The 20137-nt window shown below is 43.6% G+C and overlaps 1 protein-coding gene across 1 annotated transcript in view; it reads left to right on the plus strand.

Annotated features, from left to right (window-relative positions):
* RHPN2 (rhophilin Rho GTPase binding protein 2) overlaps window positions 1-20137 on the plus strand; it is a 70561-nt gene that overhangs the window by 22321 nt on the left and 28103 nt on the right. The window contains exons 2-4 of the mRNA XM_075326110.1: window positions 9791-9903; window positions 12870-12998; window positions 16521-16596. Coding sequence (XP_075182225.1) covers window positions 9791-9903; window positions 12870-12998; window positions 16521-16596 — 318 coding nt within the window. The remainder of the gene's footprint in view (window positions 1-9790; window positions 9904-12869; window positions 12999-16520; window positions 16597-20137) is intronic.

The following is a 20137-nucleotide window of genomic DNA, read 5'->3' on the forward strand; positions in this document are numbered from 1 at the left end:
AGCATGAGTGTATTACATACTATATCTGTGAGATCTTATATGTGACTATCGTTGTCCATTCACACAATATTAATGACTAGTAACTATTTGTGTTCTAATTATTCGTAACGAAACCCAAAGAACTATTCTGGTATTTGTCACGAATAATGAACCTAATGCAAGTCAACGGGGAACCGGAGCATTTTTCTTGTTGTGACGAATTCCGAAATAGTACTCGGTGTTTGGTAAGCATTATCCGATTACTATTCGACCATCACTATTGATTCAGCCATCAACCAGGATCGGCCGGATGTAAGTACTTTGAACGGAGATGCCTTTGATGTAGCCCCACATCCCTCTCCTGCTCCGTCTCTGGCCTCCAGGGAATGCCTCTTGGCAGCACTCTTAGGACATGCACACGTTCTCTGTCTCTTAAATGAGTAGCATTCACTCTATAGTGTTTACTATGTATGTGAGGCACCTTCTTCTGTAGGAAGGTGCCTGAGCAATTAGGTTCCAAGTGAGTTAGTTCCCACTAGCACACGAGTCTGCTGTCTCTCCTGATACTGACTATTGTCTATTACACTAATCCCATTCTGCCGGTCTCCGGTATTGACCCCGTCTTGCCAGTCTAGGACATACTCCTACCCAGTGATGTAACTACAGTCTGATGGGCCCTGGTGCAGAGTCTGAGCCTGCCCCCCCCCCTCGTCAAAAGTATGGGCCATTGTAGCATTCTAAATCCTATAAAGACATACAAGTTGCCCCCCTCCCCCTTTTATTGTGTAGTAATGTCCCCTATCCTAGGCCACTTCCTGGTAAATATGTCCACTTAATAGCCCCATCCTGGTGTATGACCCCATCATTGCTATATCCTGGTATATATGTCCACTATCATGGCCCCATCCAGGTATATATATCCCCATCATGACCCCATCCTGGTGTATGACCCCGATCATGGATATAGCCTGTAATATATGGCCCACTACCTGACTGCCTTCTGTACCCACTCTGTGCCTGCCCTTTCGTAACTGCGTCCCTGACCTTCCGATTAGCTGCTGAAGTAATGGGAACTGTTCTGGAGTGGCACCTGTTGTCTACCGGCACCCCAGTCCATCCTCACCATCATAGGTTCTGATGAAGGCCTGTTAGGCACTTAGTAATGCCCTTTCAGAGTAAACCCGGCCATGACGCAGTGGGTCCATACCTGTGAGTGTGATAGCAGCCCAGTCCATCCTCACCATCTTAGGTTCTGGTGAAGTCCCGTTAGGCACTTAGTTATGACCTATAGTAAGCCCCATCATGGCATAGTGGGTCCACACCCGTGAGTGTGACGACAATCCAATCCATCCTCACCATCTTAGGTTCTGGTGAAGACCCGTTGGGCATTTGGTTATGACCTATTGATAGCCCCATCATGGCATAGTGGGTCCACACCTGTGAGTGTGATGCCATCCATCCTCATCATCTTAGGTTCTGGTGAAGACTGTTGGGCACTTAGTTATGACCTATAGTAAGCCCCATCGAGGAGTAGTGGGTCCACACCCATGAGTGTGATGATAGTCCAATCCATCCTCACCATCTTAGGTTCTGGTGAAGACCCGTTAGGCACTTAGCTATGCCCCTTCATAGTAAGCCTCATCATGGCTCAGAGGGTCCACTCCCGTGAGTGTAACAGTGATCAAATCTTTAGAGGATGAGGGTTCATTTCCTTAGGAGGCCTCTTTCTCACCAACTTGGATAAGTCAAAATCTATTACAGGGCTTCGGTGCTGAAATCAAGCAGTTACCTGTAATTATAATAATTTAGTCTTATGTGATTCACTCCAAACTTTGTATAATAAATTTCCCCAAAACTTTTTAGGGGATCCTTGGAAAAAGTTTCGTCTCCTAACTAACCCCCTATCATGCCTGCCTTAGAGAAGCTCGGTGTAGGGACCACTAATGCTTATTATAATTGTTGTCCAGTGACATAATCTGGCCGATATGTTTTGCAAAGCGTATTTGAGCAGGCTGAAATCAGTTCTTTTCTATTGGTATTGGGGAATTGCCATTTAAGCAATTTACTATGAATTTCTGCAGAAATTCCAAAGAGGAACATCAGTGTATAAGGACCATACATTATTTCAGGAGGACAACAGTTAACTCCAAACCCTCCTCGGGTTCACGGCGTCACATGAACGTCACTTGCACGGATCTCAAGGTCTGTAACATATAATTTCCTTAAGAAGTTGTCCTCAGACACGGACTAATTACAGGATTCACATAGGGCCTTGCATGCTACATGACTTTCAGCTCAAGCGGCTACCACAAGACGTCTGCCCCTGCAAGATGCCGGACAGTAAAAGAGCCAAGACGCTCTTCTGAAATTTAACGATAGAAATAAAGATCCTAATTGATCATTTTTGGCCAGTGGGGCATTCTGTTATTTGTAGTTCCCCTAGAGCCACTTACATATTCTCTGTATTTGCTGTTACTTTGAATTTTAGGCAGACGTCAGGTTCCTGTTACCATGCAGCCGGTCACATTGTGTCCGGTATTTGGGACACGTCGTACCGCTGCTGTTTCATGACCCAGAATATAACAGATAAGTGACCTCTGTGATGTAAGACATTGTTATCCCACGGTAGCTGTTACACATGCTATCATGCTATTCTATGTGCAGAAGCCGCCAGTTCAGAGAAGGAAAAACATAAGATTCGTAGAAGAACATTGGCCCCGGGGTGGAGCGTGTACTGTGTTATCCAGGTGTGCGGTGTCAGAGGCGCGAAACTCTGGATATCACATACAGGAGCACCGATGACGGCATGAGAGAGCCTTCACTTCTGGGTCAGGCATTATCTGTCCATCTAGTGGCATCATTTGAAATCCGTGAATCTATCAGTCGGTCTATCTGTTGGTCAGTCTTTTGGTCAATCTTTCTATCTGTCTGTCGGAATTTCTGTTGGTCTATCTGTCTGTCGGTCGGTCGGTTTGTTTGTCTGTTGGTCTGTCAGTCGGTCTTTCTGACGGTCTGTCTACCTATTGATTGGTTGGTCTGTCGGTCTGTCTGTCTGTTGGTCAGTCGGTCTGTTGGTCGGTTGGTCTGTCTGTTTGTCTGTTGGTTTGTCTGTCAGTCTACCTATTGATTGGTTGGTCTATCTGCCGGTCATTTAGTTTATCTGTCGGTCTGTCGGACAGTCAGTCTGTCGGTCAGACCAACTAATCAATAGGTAGACTATCCGTCGGTCAGTCTGTCTGTCTGTGGGTCAGTCGGTCTGTCTGTTTGTCAGTCTACTTATTGATTGGTTGGTCTGTCGGTCATTTGACTTATTGGTCGGTCTGTCGGTTGATCTGTCGGACGGTCGATCTGTCGATCAGTCTACCTATTGATCGGTTGGTCTATCTGTTGGTCCTTTGGTCTGTCAGTCTGTCTATCTGTTGGTCGGCCTGTCTGACGGTCCATCAGTCTGTCGGTCAGTCTGTCTGTTGGTTGGTTGATCTGTCTGTCGGTTGGTCTGTCTGTTGGTCTGTTGATCTGTCCGTCAGTTGATCTGTCCTTTGGTCAGTCCGTCTATCTATCTACCATATCTAACTCATTAGGGATCTGTGTTTGCAAGCCTGGGCCTTCTGGACACTCCGTTCCTGTAGTATCTGATTCTGCATTCCTGTCCATCGGTCAATCTGTCTGTCAGTCAATCTGTCCGATGGTCGATCTGCTCGTCAATCGGTCTGTCGATCTTTCAGTCGGTCTATCTGTCGGTCTATCTATCGGTTGGTCTGTCAGTCAGGTCGGTCGATCTGTCGGTCGGTCTGTATGTCGGTCGGTCTATCTGTCCTTCGGTCAGTCTGTCTATCTATCTACCATATCTATCTAGCTCATTAGGGATCTGTGTTTGCAAGCATTGGACTTCTGGACACTCCGTTTTTGTAGTATCTGATTCTGCATTCCTGTCTACCGGTCAATCTGCCTGTCAGTCAGTCTGTCTGACGGTCGATCTGCTCGTCAATCGGTCTGTCGGTCAGTCTATCTGTCGGTTGGTCTGTCAGTCGGGTCAGTTTATCTGTCTTTCAGTCTGTATTTTGGTTGATCTGTCCTTCAGTCGGTCCGTCTATCTATCTACCATATCTGTCTAGCTCATTCGGGATCTGTGTTTGCAAGCGTTGGACTTCTGGACACTCGGTTCCTGTAGTATCTGATTCTACATTCCAGGCAGGTCTCCAGTATTGGGCACTCCTGCCAGCTATTGTTCACCAGCTCAAAGAGGGCATGCACTCTCCATGGCGAGCCTTCACTGTGAGCAAAAAGCGTAACGAAAACTGGGTGTGAACCAAAATATAAGTGCACATTGCTCCAGGACTTACCCGGCTGCTCGTATTATTGCCTCTGCTACTGACCCTTTCTGCCCCATAGCTTCATGTGTATAAATGCTTCTTATTGGGGATCAGTGTTTCACGGTCCTTCCAAAAGTAAGTGCTTAGTTTGTTACTTCGATCCTTTGTCTTCTACAGCTTCTACAGTATCGATTAAAACTTTGCACAAACCTATTTATATACTATAGTTTTCCTTGATCTTATTGGAGCGTGCACATTGTAGTTACAGACCGAAGACAGCAAAACCACAAAGGATCAGATGTGGAAACAAAGATAAAAGAAACACATGTGAAACAAAGGATCCATATCCCATCAGGGGAGCATTGCAATCAGATAGTAAAGAGGGACATGGTCTGACAGAGACTCCGGACAAAAATACAATGTAACTCCAATGTCTCAAAGTGTGCACACCTATATTATAGTATGCACTCACAGGGACCACCAATAAGGAAAGTCCAATGTCCAGGAGAGTCAGGCCATAAATCCTATATTAAACATATCCAGACAGGTAACCATGACACCACGGCCCCCCGAAGAAGACATCGAAACGTGCGCGTCGGGGCACGTTTTGCTCGGGTTCCATCTCCACATCATGGGTGAGTGCAGTACAGGGACCTATGCCATTGTGTATATTTAATCATGGTTACCTGTCTGGATATGTTTAATATAGGATTTATGGCCTGACTCTCCTGGACATTGGACTTTCCTTATTGGTGGTCCCTGTGAGTGCATACTATAATATAGGTGTGCACACTTTGAGACATTGGAGTTACATTGTATTTTTGTCCGGAGTCTCTGTCAGACCATGTCCCTCTTTACTATCTGATTGCAATGCTCCCCTGATGGGATATGGATCCTTGGTTTATTGTACTTCAGTGACATCTCCTTTGAGCCTGATCTGTATGTAATGTGCTTATTTATATGTTCTATGTCACTTTTTTGCTATTTATTCAATTTAATAAATATTTGTCATAATTTTGCAAAAAAGTAGTGATTGACGTCATTTTACGTGCTGGTCATTTGTATGACCTTGACTACTATTCCCCTTGTTCTCTCATTTATATACTGCCCTGTAGGGTGTAGTCTGCATTGAATGCAACGTTTTACGTCACATCTTGCCCACACTCTCTTAATACATGTGAAACAAAGCAGAATGTGTTACACCTTAAATTCCTCACTGTCCCCCTCTTTTACTTTTTGATGATGTATTACACCTCTTTGGCTTCATCAGGTTGTCACCTGGAATGGCTTCAATAGTCGTGAAGGATTTCACAGAGGAGCTGAGAACTTGATGCTGCTTTGACTTCACTTTGCATCCAACGCATCCTAAACATCTCTATTGGATTGATTGTGGAGGCCATATCCTCTGCTGCAGCCTCCATCCCTTTAGTTTTTGAGTAATGTGCCTTGGAATAAATCACCATCAGCGTCACCAGCAAAACACCTGAACACCATCACACCTCCACCTCCAGGCTTCACGGTTGGAACTACACTTGTAGAAACCATCACCATTTCTGCATCTCACAAAGACATCACTGTTGGTATCAAAACTCTAAAATGTTATCTCTTCGGACCACAATACAGATGTACACTGATCTAATGCCCAGCCAAAACAAGTCTCTTCTTCTTGTTTGCGGTCCTCATTTGTGGCTTCTTTGCAGCAATTCCACCACGAAGGTTGTTTCTCGCAGTCTTTTCTGGACAGTTCATGATGTGTCTATTATTTGATGTCTGAGCATCATTTATTAACACTAGAACTACTGAGGTAGTCATTTTGACTACTTTGCACCATGTATTTCTATATAGGTGTCACGAGTCCAGTAGTTCTAGTGTTAAGGGCTATTAACATAGGTGCTGTCAATTCTCAGTTTCTGAGGCTGGTAACTCTGATGAACTTATCCTCTGCAGCAGAGGAAGTTCTTTGTATTCTCTTCTTGAGAGCCAATTTCATCATAGCAATTGATGGTTCTCATGATTGCAGTTGATACCTTCACGGTTGAAGCAGTTTTCTGAACTGACTGACCTTCTTGTCTTAAAGTAATGAAGGACTGTGGTTTCTTTTTACTTAGTTGAGTGGTCCTTGCCATATTCCAGTTTAGAACAATTGTGCAATTGCGCTCAGCACTATATGAACTGTATACCAAGATTGCCTTTGCAAAACACAATGGTCGCAAACACGTTCTGAAGGCCTGTGATTCCACATATCACATAACTCTTGACCAGCCATACCTGTGCATTGTAAGTCTTTTTGATGACCTGACGACACTGCTTAAGAAAATGACTACTACACAGATTTCCACTGATTTAATGACCTATTGTTGTGTTTCTTGGCCACAAATAAATCTTTTCTTGTTTGTGGTCCTTAGTTGTGGCTTCTTTGCGGCAATCCACCATGAAAGCAGCTTCTCGCAGTCTCTTCTCGACAGTTCATCTTGAGATGTGTCTGCTATTTGATGTCTGGGTATCATTTATGAGGGTCATTATCATAGGTGCTGTCAATTTGCAGTTTCTGGGGCTGGTAACTCTGATGAACTTATCCTCTGCAGCAGAGCTAGCTCTTAGTCCTCATTAAAGCCAGTTTCATCATAGCAATTGATGGTTTTCATGATTGTACTTGATGATACTTTCACGGTTCAAGCAGTTTTCCGGACTGATTGACCTTCTTGTCTTAAAGTAATGAAGGACTGTGGTTTCTCTTTACTTAGTTGAGTGGTCCTTGCCATATTCCGGTTTAGAACAGGTGTGCAATGGGGCTCAGCACTGTATACCAACACGTTCTGAAAGCCTATGATTCCACATATGAACTCTTGACCAGCCATACCTGTGCATTGTAAGATTTTTGACGACCTGACGACACTGCTTAAGAAAATGCTAAGAGGGTATAACGCTGTCTTCAGAGTAAAAGGGGAACTCCAAAGAATCTAAGGTTTGACATGTAATCTGACACAATGAAATGCGGACGCTTGGCCTCATCCCAAATCACGGGCGGCCATTCTGTGAGCGAGGCCCATACTTATGGAGAGGCTACGTAAGGCCAAATCTGCTAAGGTAATGGCCTGATACATAGTCAGATCCGTCTCTCTGGTTTAGTTCATTAGCTAAGACAGCCCCCTTCTTGATCCCAACTGATGCATAGTCAGATCCGTCTCTCTGATTTAGTTAATTGGCTAATACAGCCCCCTTCTTGATTCCAACTGATGCACAGTCAGATCTGTGTCTCTGGTTTAGTTCATTAGCTAATACAGCCCCCTTCTTGATCCCAACTGATGCACAGTCAGATCTGTGTCTCTGGTTTAGTTCATTAGCTAATACAGCCCCCTTCTTGATCCCAACTGATGCATAGTCAGATCCGTCTCGTTATTTAGTTCTTTGCCTTAAGACAGGCCCCTTCTTAATCGAACTGATGCATAGTCAGATCCGTCTTTCTAGTTTAGTTCATTAACTAAGACAGGCCCCTTCTTGATCCCCACTGATGCCTAGTCAGATCCGTCTCTCTAGTTTAGTTCATTACCTAAGACAGCCCCCTTCTTGATCCCAACTGATGCACAGTCGGATCCGTCTCTCTGATTTAGTTCATTAACTAAAACAGGCAACCTTCTTGATCCCAACTGATGCACAGTCAGATCCATCTCTCTGGTTTAGTTCATTAGCTAAGATAGCCCCTTCTTGATCCCAACCGATGCATAGTCAGATCCGTCTCTCAGGTTTACCTCCTTCTTGATCCCAAATAATACATAGTCAGATCAATCTCTCCAGTTTAGTTCATTAGCTAAGACAGCCCCCTTCTTGATCCCAACTGATGTATAGTCAGATCCATCTCTCTGGTTTAGTTAATTAGCTAAGCCAGCCCCCTTCTTGATCCCAACTGATGCACAGTCAGATCCGTCTCTCAGGTTAACCTCCTTCTTGATCCCAACTAATACATAGTCAGATCCATCTCTCCAGTTTAGTTCATTAGCTAAGACAGTCCCCTTCTTGATCCCAACTAATGCATAGTCAGATCCGTCTCTCTGATTTAGTTCAATAGCTAAGCTAGTCCCTTTTCTGGTCAGTGCTGATGCATTGTCGGAGAAGGGGGCTGGCTATTATGCTCTATTCAAAACCTAAGCCAGCCAGAAACCAGAAAGGGTCTTAGCTAATATGCTAAACCATCTGATTATGCTTCAGTTGGGATCAAGGAAGTAGCTGTCTTGGCTGAAAAACTGAGCTGGAAAGACAGCAACCATGCACCACTTGTATTGGCCGAGGTTTTAGCTGTTTCACTGGCAAACCATGCAGCCACTTGTATCGGCCAAACTTTTGCAGACTGCAGCTGCTCAGGGTTGGTGCTGCTTATGTCCATTGCGCTTCTACACAGTCATATATTGATGGGATGAGTTGAGTCAGTGGCTGCTACTGTATCAGCCGAGGTTTTGCAGAATGCAGCTGCTCGGGGCTGGTGCTTTTTTTGGCGTAGTCATATATCAATTTGATGAGTCGAGTCAGTGGCTGCTACTTGTATCAGCCGCGGTTTTGAAGACTGCAGCTGCTTGGGGTTGGTCCTGTTGTTGTCGCACTCATATATAAATGTGATGAGCTGAATAAGTGGCTGCCACTTGTATTGGCCACGATTTTGCCGAGTGCAGCTGTTCGGGGTTGATGCTGTTTTTGGCGCAGTCATAAATAAATGTGATGAGTCAGAGGCTGCCACTTGTATCAGCCGAGGTTTTGCAGAATGCAGTCGCACACCATGCAGGCACTTGTATCAGCTGAGGTTTTGTAGAATGCAGCCGCTCACCATGCAGACATTTGTATCAGCCGAGGTTTTGCAGAATGCAGTCGCACACCATGCAGGCACTTGTATCAGCCGAGGTTTTGCAGAATTCAGTCGCACACCATGCAGGTACTTGTATCAGCCGAGGTTTTGTAGAATGCAGCCGCTCACCATGCAGGCATTTGTATCAGCCGAGGTTTTGCAGAATGCAGCCGCTCAGCATGGAGGCATTTGTATCAGCCGAGGTTTTGCAGAATGCAGCCGCTCACTATGCAGGCACTTGTATCAGCCGAGGTTTTGCAGAATGCAGCTGCTCGGGGTTGGTGCTGTTTTTGCCGCAGTCATGTATTGATGTGATGAGTCGAGTTAGTGGCTGCCACTTCAATCGGCCGTGGTTTTGCAGAATGCAGCCGCACACCATGCAGGCACTTGCATCAGCCGAGGTTTTGCAGAATGCAGTCACACACCATGCAGGCACTTGTATCAGCTGAGGTTTTGCGGAATGCAGTGATCACCATACAGGCACTTGTATCAGCCGAGGTTTTGCAGAATGCAGCCGCTTTGGGCTGGTGCTGTTTTTGGAACAGTCATGTATCGATGTAATATGTCCAGTCTGTAATTGCCATTTGCAAAAGAAAACGTTTCTGTAACCTGTTACCTGCTGGATACTTATCTAACAAATATACATGTTCTTTATTAATCACAGGGCAAGGCCATCGCACAGACCGGTCGCAGCAAATTACAGAATCAAAGGGCCGGGTTGAACAATCAGATCCTGAAAGCGATGCGGATGAGAGCCGGGGCTGAGAACCTCCTGCGGTATGTTCCCATCTCTCTGTACAAAATGAAGCCTTTGTTCCGGCGGCTCCGGTGATCTTAGATTTCCCAGAGCAGATTCCCAACAGATGCCGCGTACTAATGAACACAGCGAGACAGCGCATTGATTGTAGCAACAGTTCAGGCGCAGGTTACCATCCCTCTCCCTCCGGAGGACGTACTGTGCCTGTACACAGGGGGGGGCACCATGCCAGGGACCGCCATTAACCCTTTCAGCTTCGAATTATTCCGTAAATACCAAACCTTTACCTGCACGCCGGAATTTTTATTTTTTTGCATACCTGGACGCCATCACCTGTGACATTGCATGCTGGAACCAGTCATTTTGCGATAGACATGTCACAGACAAGTTTACAATCCTTTTACTAAGCGGCGGTCATTGAAAAGTCAACAGCGGCCATTGTAGTTTGCAGAGGGATCTGTCTTGGTGGTCCACGGAGGACAATGGATTCCCATCCTCCCCTTTCTGAGAAATGCACAAAAAAGGAACTCATAAAAGAACCGCAGAAAGTTTAAGTCATCTCTTGTTTCAGGGGGAGAAGATTAGTCTAAAGATAAGACATCAATTGTGCAGGTCCTTACAGATGTCATATAGTGGAGGCGTATAGTACAAGATGGGGGTGCCGCTATCCTCTGTGCTACCCGAGAGGAGACGTAAAGTGGCAAAGCCACCCAGACCTTTTGCCCATGGATGGATGATGTTGCACCCCATCGTGTGGATATATGGAGAAATCCTACCTATAGTTGATTTATCGTATAGGATTAGGTTCATTAGCTGGGCTTATCCGCTGTACGATCATTCGGAAGTAGGCACTTTCCTTCCAATATCTTCACAACCCCCCTAAATGGGCCACAAACGAGACATGGTCTTCTTCACAGTCTTGATGACCATCCTTCCCACCCGTAACGCTTTTCATGTTGGTAGTCGAATAAAATCCAATTACTTTCTAATTCCCCTACAAAATACTGAGAAAAGTCAATGACGGGGGGAGGGGGGGGTTGTGTGAGTGGAGGAGTAGTAAAAAGACCTGGTGTTGTGCAGCATGGTGGAGAATCCAAGACCAAAGCCGACCTCAGCCATCACAAAAGGATAATCGGGCCAGAATCACACATGCAGTTTTTGCCAAAGTATCAGTATTTCTTTTATACATCGAAGACTCCACGTGATTCCAGCTTAAAGAGCACCAATCACCAGAATTTTCCTATATAACATAAAGCCAGTGCTATACTGACACTATTAGGCTGATTCTATACATGCCTTTAGTTGTCAGCTCGGATGTATAGGTTTTGAAATACAAGCAAGTAAAGTTTGTAAAATGAGCAGCTTTTTGAATGACAGCAGCTGCCTGCTATCTGTTATTTATGCTAATTCTATTATCGAATTGTTTTACTAAGTGGCTAGAAGGACCTGTGCTGATGTCATACCCATGTGACCAGAAGGGGCGGGACCTCAGCCAACATAGCTGATACCAGGAAGCAACATTATTTTTCTATTGGCTGAGGCCCCACTCCTCTGTGGTGTCATTGCTGAAAACTTTGCTGAATTTCTACCTGAGTCATCGGGGGATAAGTAGTTCATGCTGTTCCCCCTGCGTGTCCTCCTCGTGTTGTCTATAGTGTTTAGTGGGGTTAACAAAGAGCTCATCCCATCCTTACCTATTTATGGTCCAACACTAGGGATACCTAGGGTCATTTATCTGGCTTGGCGCATAGATGTGGAACCTATCTAGGGTGGTGAGTGACTCCAGGCACCAGCAGTAGCTTTGGTCAGGAGTCACCATCTTCCCTTTCCCAAGACACAGGGTTTCGCTATCCTTCCCTTTCGATGTTCAGTTGGTACTTCCCAATACCTAGCATGACACCTGGTCAGGTGAATCCACTGTCTTTCCATCTCTGATGGTCCCTTTTGATCTTTTTTTTATTTCGTGGAGTGATCATTTGGCATCACTGCAGTGACCACATGTCACTACATGACATTACTGCTCCAGGAATATAAAAAAAGACCGTATGGGACCATCAGGGCACTGGTATAACGTCATCTCTCCAGGAACTTAAACAAAGACCACTGGGGATCACCGGAGCCCTGACAAGACGTCATTGCTTCAGGAACATAAACAAAGACTGTCAGGGACTATCAGAGCAATGGCGTGATGTAATTGCTCCGGGAACATAAAAAAAGATCGTTGGGGACCACCGGAGCACTGACATGATGTCATTGCTCCAGGAACATAAACAAAGACCGTCAGGGACTACCGAAGAACTGGCATGACGTCATTGCTCCAGGAACATAAAACAAAGTCCTTCAGGGACCACCGGAGCATTGGCATGACGTCATTGCTCCAGGAACATAAAACAAAGACCGTTGGGGACCACCGGAGCATTGGCATGACGTCATTGCCCCAGGAACATAAAACAAAGACCGTCGGGGACCACCGGAGCATTGGCATGACTTCATTGCTCCAGGAACATAAAACAAAGATCGTCGGGGACCACCGGAGCATTGGCATAATGTCATTGCTCCAGGAACATAAAACAAAGACAGTCGGGGACCACCGGAGCATTGGCATGACGTCATTGCTCCAGGAACATAAAACAAAGATCGTCGGGGACCACCGGAGCATTGGCATGACGTCATTGCTCCAGGAACATAAAACATAGACAGTTGGGGACCACCGGAGAATTGACATAATGTCATTGCTCCAGTAACATAAACAAAGACCGTAGGGGACCACCGAAGCACATGCACTTGATTAGCAGGGGATTTACCAATTGAGCACTTTATGATTTTAGATTAATCTCCTATACCGTAGGACAACCTCTTTAGTAAATAATCCTTTGGAGGAAGTAGAAAGGAGAATGTTAACTATTCTGACCCCCCCCCAGATAAAGAATGCTCTATAGGAGACTTTTTGCACCTAACAATGTCTTATTCTATTCTGTCTCCACAGGGCCACCAACAACAGCAAAGTCCGAGAGCAGGTTCTACTGGAACTGAGTTACGTCAACTCCAATCTGCAGGTTCTCAAGGAGGAACTGGAACGTCTGAACATATCGGTGGAGGTCTACCAGCACACCGAGTAAGACCCGTCACATATGGGTGCATGGATAACACTCCGGCACTATTATTAAGAGCACATTGACCTCTGAGCGAGGAGATAATAGCAGAACCTCGAGTGTTCGAATGTTCCGCTCCGGCCCTGCCTTTGTTTACCAGAGAGTCATATCTTGCATTCCCGATTATAACGCTTGAGTTGGCATATTTAGACCGGCTATTTCGAGTGTCTCTAAGGACACAATGAGAATTTCTTGGCAGATAAGAGCTAGCTGTTTAGCAGTCACACTTGATATGTGCTTTGCTGTGATTGACTTTGTAGTTGCAAGACTAGAATCACACATTTCATTTTTTTTTAATGCATTTTCTTGGGTTAAACATAGGTGGATACAAAAGAGAAATATATCAGTTTATTTCTTTATACTTTATTTTTGGATCCACTTCTCCAAAAAATTGCATCAAGTTTGGAGCAACCGAAATAAGGCTTTTAACCGGGACCGGCTGATCCTGGTGAACTGGTTTCTAATATCCGGTTTCGGGCTGGATTCCGGTCCTCATATGTCTATGAGGACCAGAACCCAGCAATTAAAAATGGTGGTAGAAGGGATAGAGAGATGGGAGCAAGTGTGAGACACTGACGTGGCTGTATGCTGCTCCCAGGCCGCTAATTACTGCTCATGCATATTCACTGCTTTCCCCGCCCACCGACACCTGTGATTGGTTACAGTCAGACTTGGCCCCCACCCTGACTTTTACAGTCCGCATCTGCCCATCACTAATCAGTACAGGTATTGTTCACTTCTAAAACTGGAAGTGACAACTTTTTTATGCAATTTTTCTTATTGGCCCATGTAAACATGACAGCGATCAAGTCTTTCTTACAGCCCCAAAAGAGGATTTGTTGGCAGCAATTTACAAACTGTATGGAACAAAGGGATCGTATTAACTATGGATCGTTTGGTCTCCGTACAGTTTATATCAGCCTGCGTAAAGCAGCGTTCATGCCTCGCAAAATTTTACACCTCGGTTGCAATGAGTGAGTGCAGCAATTCATTAAGTTGCCCACAAAAAATTTAAGGAAGAGGAAAATTTGTTGTTTTTTGCTCCATATCTGGAGCAATGTCACTGTAGATGGTCTTGAAAAAAACTTTTCTAAAGTTCTCCTTGGCATTTCAAAAGTTTTGATCCGTCCAGGAGCTAAAACGTCCACGGTTTGTCTTACTCTGGGCTAAAAAACCCTATAGAGGTAATGTAAAATGCCAGAATGTCTAAAATTAAAGAGGAAATGTCACTTGCTATAAATGCGTATTTTTTTTAAATGGAAAAATTGCCACTGTTCTCATGAATCCGGCAATGTCTTTCTTTTGTTCCTGAGCCTCTCCATTCCTGAGATACGGGCCCTTCTTTCCTGTACGTAAACCTAGTCTTATTGACCAAGGAGGCATGGCACTCAAGAACACGCCCACAGAGAAGAGTTGAGGACCATGCCCCCTTGGCTAATGGGTCTAAATTTATCTACAGGAAAGAAGGGGTCATATCTCAGGGATGGAGAGGCCTAGAAACAAAAGAAAAACATCATCGGATTCAGAAAAACAGCGGCATTTATGCCAGATATAAATAATTACAAATTTATGGCAAGTGACAGGTTGTCTATAACTTTTTGTATGCTGTGTAATACATTACTATGACTTTTATGGCCGACACGACCTATGCAGGTTGCTGATCTATGTCCGTCCTGTGTTTATAGTCGGGTATTAGTAATAACTGTAGAATGTGGACATGATTGTTGGGTGTGTATAGTGCCGCTGAGGTAATGGCAGATTACAGAGAGCACATGACCCGGTTTCAAGCATTGATGTCACTTATTAGTGAACACTCCCTGCCTCCCTACATCTTACAACATTCAGACTCATTAGATAAGGAAGCTGCAGATTCAGCAGTGCGAGGACATGGAGCAGCTGGCACTGTGCTGAGGTCCACGCTTTAGTTGGGATTTTTTTTCCGTTCTGCAAAATTATCCCTTAATTGGTTTATTTTAGCTTGTTAATGCCAATATTTTATATTTAAAGGCATTTTTCACCCCTATTCAGAAATATGAGCACTCAAGAACACCCCTCAATTAGTCAGACAGGTGATTGCTTGGAGAGGAGGTTGTTCCCGGGTTTGGACTTTTATGCCCCATGTATATGGCAGAGCCATGGATTGTTTATAGCTTTATACTATGAAGCCTTTGCAGGGGTAGTATAGGATGAGATAGACATGTCTGCTTTTCTTGATGGTACAGCACCACACCTCTTTTACTGTTCAGTTCTATAAAAGTGAATTTTGTTTGGGAGCAAAATACATTCCTATGCCTTTTGAACTCCAAATTAAGATTTGATTTACAAGCGCTTGGGAAATCAATACAGCACACAGGCTTAGTATGGTGTACTATTTGTTTTACGAGCGCTCAGAAAATCAATACAGCACACACGCTTAGTATGGTGTACTATTTGTTATACGAGCGCTCAGGAAATCAATACAGCACATAGGCTTAGTATGGTGTACTATTTGTTTTACGAGCGCTCGGGAAATCAATACAGCACACAGGCTTAGTATGGTGTACTATTTGTTTTACGAGCGCTCGGGAAATCAATACAGCACACAGGCTTAGTATGGTGTACTATTTGTTTTACGAGCGCTCGGGAAATCAATACAGCACATAGGCTTAGTATGGTGTACTATTTGTTATACGAGCGCTCGGGAAATCAATACAGCACATAGGCTTAGTATGGTGTACTATTTGTTATACGAGCGCTCGGGAAATCAATACAGCACATAGGCTTAGTATGGTGTACTATTTGTTATACGAGCACTCGGGAAATCAATACAGCACACACGCTTAGTATGGTATACTATTTGTTATACGAGCGCTCGGGAAATCAATAAAGCACACAGGCTTAGTATGGTGTATTATTTGTTATACGAGCGCTCGGGAAATCAATACAGCACACACGCTTAGTATGATGTACTCAAAAATTCTCCTTTATTAGTACATATGACCAGTTTATATAGGGTCACAAACAAAGGAAAAGTCTTTTCTGTACTATGAACTTATAAGAGCAGTAGGGGCGTGAACGTAAATGGGAAACTGAACCCTATGACATCATTAGTTATAAGACAAGATTGACAGAATAAGAACAATATGGATTCAATTCCCCCACAGCGCTCAACTGCAATACCACATTCAACCTTGGAGCAGGAGTGGCGCTGTTTTTGAAAAAAAAAGAAGGCATGTTGATCTAATCCTAAACCACCACATTAGGCACTTTGTGTGCCGCTATATGGACGTTTATCACGAAGATACATTTTTTTATATTGTATTCATAAGGAATCTATCAGTAGGAACCTCTGTGATATCGAACACATAGAAGCTAAGACAATTAATCAATTACTTCTTATCTCTTATAATGCCTTGCTCTTACATAAGAATACCCAATGCTCTCAGGTCCGCGTTGCCATAGGATGTGCCCTCATTGATTGACTCGTAATACATTATACATTACAGGCAGACCGCCAGCATTCCTCTCATCCCTCTCGGCCTTAAAGAGACAAAAGATGTTAACTTCACGACGGCGTTCAAGGTAACTGGAAATATTTTATTACTATATCTAAAGAATAACTTTCTGTGTGCTGGAGGCTGGATACGAAGTATAAGATTTTCCGGGAAGATTATATATATATATATATATATATATATATATATATATTTATATATTTAAAGGGGATGTTTCACTAGATTTTTTTAAATTAAACTGAGAACCTCCCCTGATTGCTGCTTTTTCACAGATTCTGGAACAGTTCTTCTTTTTCTTCTGTGTCCCTGCGTTACAAAGTTATACCTCCAGTAATAATTATGCAAATTTGCCTTCCACCCAACTGGACATGTAGCACAGAAATGGGCTGTGGTTGACCTTTTCTTTCTCCTCTGACGCTGTCCAATCAAAACACGGCCACGCCCACGTCCACAGAGAAGTTCTATAGTTACGCCCAGTAGGTGCAGGGGAAAATTTGAATCGTTATAACTTTGGAACAGAGGGGCATAGAAGAAAAGTAAGAACTGTTCCGGAATCAGCGACAATTGGAGGAGGTACACGGTTTAAATGAAAAAAATGAAGGTCCCCTTTAAAGCGATCATCCATAGTAAGGGTCATCCATAGTAAGGGTTTTTTTCACTGTCATTTAACGGTGGATGTTTCTGCATAATCATCCCTTATCTCAGTGCTGTTTTATTATCTGTACTGCCCTGTCTGTAATAAAAATCTCCTCCCCATCTAATGATGAGCATGTGCTGGGTGAGTGTTTATACTCAGTAGCCAATCAGAGGCTTGCAAAGTCTCCTTAAGGAGAATAGTGTTCCGCCATGGTCACCCCACACAGTTTCTCATGAGCCAGATCAGACACCCCATACTTTGCACTGACGAGGGGCAAATACCCCGAAACACCGTGTCTGCAAATTGGGATTCTGATCAGGCATAAAATCCTAAGTCATATGCAAAGGATTGTTAAAAATCCACCCTTGACTTTTAGGATCGCTACTTCCAATAGGTGGCACTGCGCTAGAGTTTGTCTCCTTTCCTGGAGAGACAATTAAAATAACCAAATAAAGTTTCTGATTTTTTTTTTTAAAAATTCATATCACAAAAGGTTCCATTAAAAACATCATAGGTCTTGACGCGTTTCAGACGAAAACAGATAAAAAATAGTCCTTAATTAATGTGATTAAGGACTGGTTTTTTTTATCTGTTTTCGTCCGAAACGCATCAAGCCCTATGACGTTTTTCATGGAACCTTTTGTAATATGAATTTTTAAAATAACCAAATAAAGTTTGATTTTTTTTAAAAAAAAATTCATATTACAAAAGGTTCCATGAAAAACGTCATAGGGCTTGACGCGTTTCGGACGAAAACAGATTAAGGACTGTTTTTTATCTGTTTTCGTCCGAAACGCGTCAAGCCCTATGACGTTTTTCATGGAACCTTTTGTAATATGAATTTTTAAAATAAATAATTTCTGATTTTTTTTAAATTGTCTCTGCATGACAGGAGACAAACTCTAGCGCAGCACCACCTATTGGAAGTAGCGATCCTAGATTTTTTTAAACAATTCATATTACAAAAGGTTCCATTAAAAACGTCATAGGTTCTTGACGCGTTTCAGACGAAAACAGATAAATAACAGTCCTTAATGTGATTAAGGACTGTTTTTTTATCTATTTTCATCTGAAACGCGTCAAGTCCTATGACGTTTTTCATGGAACCTTTTGTAATATGGATTTTTAAAATAATCAAAGTTTCTGATTTTATTTTTTTGGAATCGGTGCCGAGTCCCAACCCCCCTCTTTTTTTCCATTTGATCTTAAAAAAATATACCAGTAATACAGCAAAATCGACCTCACTGTTTGATACATATCTTAAAGATCCTCCAAAAAATGTAAGAAGTTAGTATGGAATGAGAGGACTTGACCCCACTGATGAATCATCCTACAAATATTACTCCAGAGGTTTTTATCTTTCTTCTTTCGTCTCAAGATGAGCAAGAATGAAAGTTTCTATTCTTAGGATGACGAGTGCCGGCTATATTTAGATAGGGAAACGTAGACTCATTCGTTCATTCATTTAATTGAAACGTGACCCGAGAGCTACGTCACGTATTATCGTGCCCTGAATCAGCCTGACCCTTCCTCCAGATAGGAGGAAACTTAATGCAACGAATGTGGAGCAGATCTACGGCGGCGGGCAACACCCATCACTTTCCTCCAAAACTACCACCCGGGGAAAGATCTGTCAGTGACTAATGCAGAATACACCCAGGATTCCTCCGTGGAGCTACTCATCCTGATGTATTAGCTGTTATAATAAAGATTAGTAATTTTCCTAATTAAAGTGGAACTCCTCCTAAAACTAAAAATAAACGGTTTAGAGTAAATCTGGTAACATGAGGACATGTAGTTTGCTTTCCTTCTAAATGTTAATCGTTCCTTTTATGAAGCTATCCAAACAATAGGTGACAACTTGCATATGAGTAGGGATCCAATCACTGGAAACCCCCACCAATTCCAAAAACGGGGTACTGAAATGTTTCATTCATATGGGAAAAAAGTATGTACACCTTTAGGGCCTCCATTCCATTTGGACCAGGCATTGCAGATCTTTGTTCTTGGGGTTGGTCAAGGTCCAACTGGATGGACCTCCATTGACCCCAAAAAAACAGGGCTCTCAAGCATAAAGTAGTCGTTGCGCATTAGGGTTTGGAGTGCCAAAAAAAGAAGAGCACTGCACTCGTCTCTTTCTGGCAGTCCGATAGGGAAAGGATGGAGCAGGATCTCGCCTACGTGACCACAGCTCCACTCGGATGGGGCATTTCAGTGGTCAAACCCCTAGCGATCATCAAGTTGTAGACTATCCCTTGGATAAGTGTTCAGTGACGAACTACCACTAGGCGTCACCAGATGCAACTAGTGACAGGGAAGTCAAGCAAAACAGAGGTCAGAAGCCAGGAGGTCACATATGGAACACAGGGATGAAGCAAAGCCAAGGTCAGAGCTCAAGCCGGAGGGCAGAAACCACATGTAAAGTACACTGGTGAAAAGCGGAGCCAAGGTCAGGGTATAAGCTGGAGGTCAGGAGTCAGGAGATCACGTATGCAACACAGGGATGAAGCAAAGCCGAGGTCAGAGCACAAGCTGGAGGTCAGAAGCCAGGAAGTCACTTAAGGTACAGTCATATGAAAAAGTTTGGGCACCCCTATTAATGTTAACCTTTTTTCTTTATAACAATTTGGGTTTTTGCAGCAGCTATTTCAGTTTCATATATCTAATAACTGATGGACTGAGTAATATTTCTGGATTGAAATGAGATTTATTGTACTAACAGAAAATGTGCAATCCGCATTTAAACAAAATTTGACCGGTGCAAAAGTATGGGCACCCTTATCAATTTCTTGATTTGAACACTCCTAACTACTTTTTACTGACTTACTAAAGCACTAAATTGGTTTTGTCACCTCATTGAGCTTTGCACTTCATAGGCAGGTGTATCCAATCATGAGAAAAGGTATTTAAGGTGGCCACTTGCAAGTTGTTCTCCTATTTGAATCTCCTATGAAGAGTGGCATCATGGGCT

The sequence above is a fragment of the Anomaloglossus baeobatrachus genome, chromosome 10, assembly GCF_048569485.1.
Source record: "Anomaloglossus baeobatrachus isolate aAnoBae1 chromosome 10, aAnoBae1.hap1, whole genome shotgun sequence".
NCBI classification, from domain to species: domain Eukaryota; kingdom Metazoa; phylum Chordata; class Amphibia; order Anura; family Aromobatidae; genus Anomaloglossus; species Anomaloglossus baeobatrachus.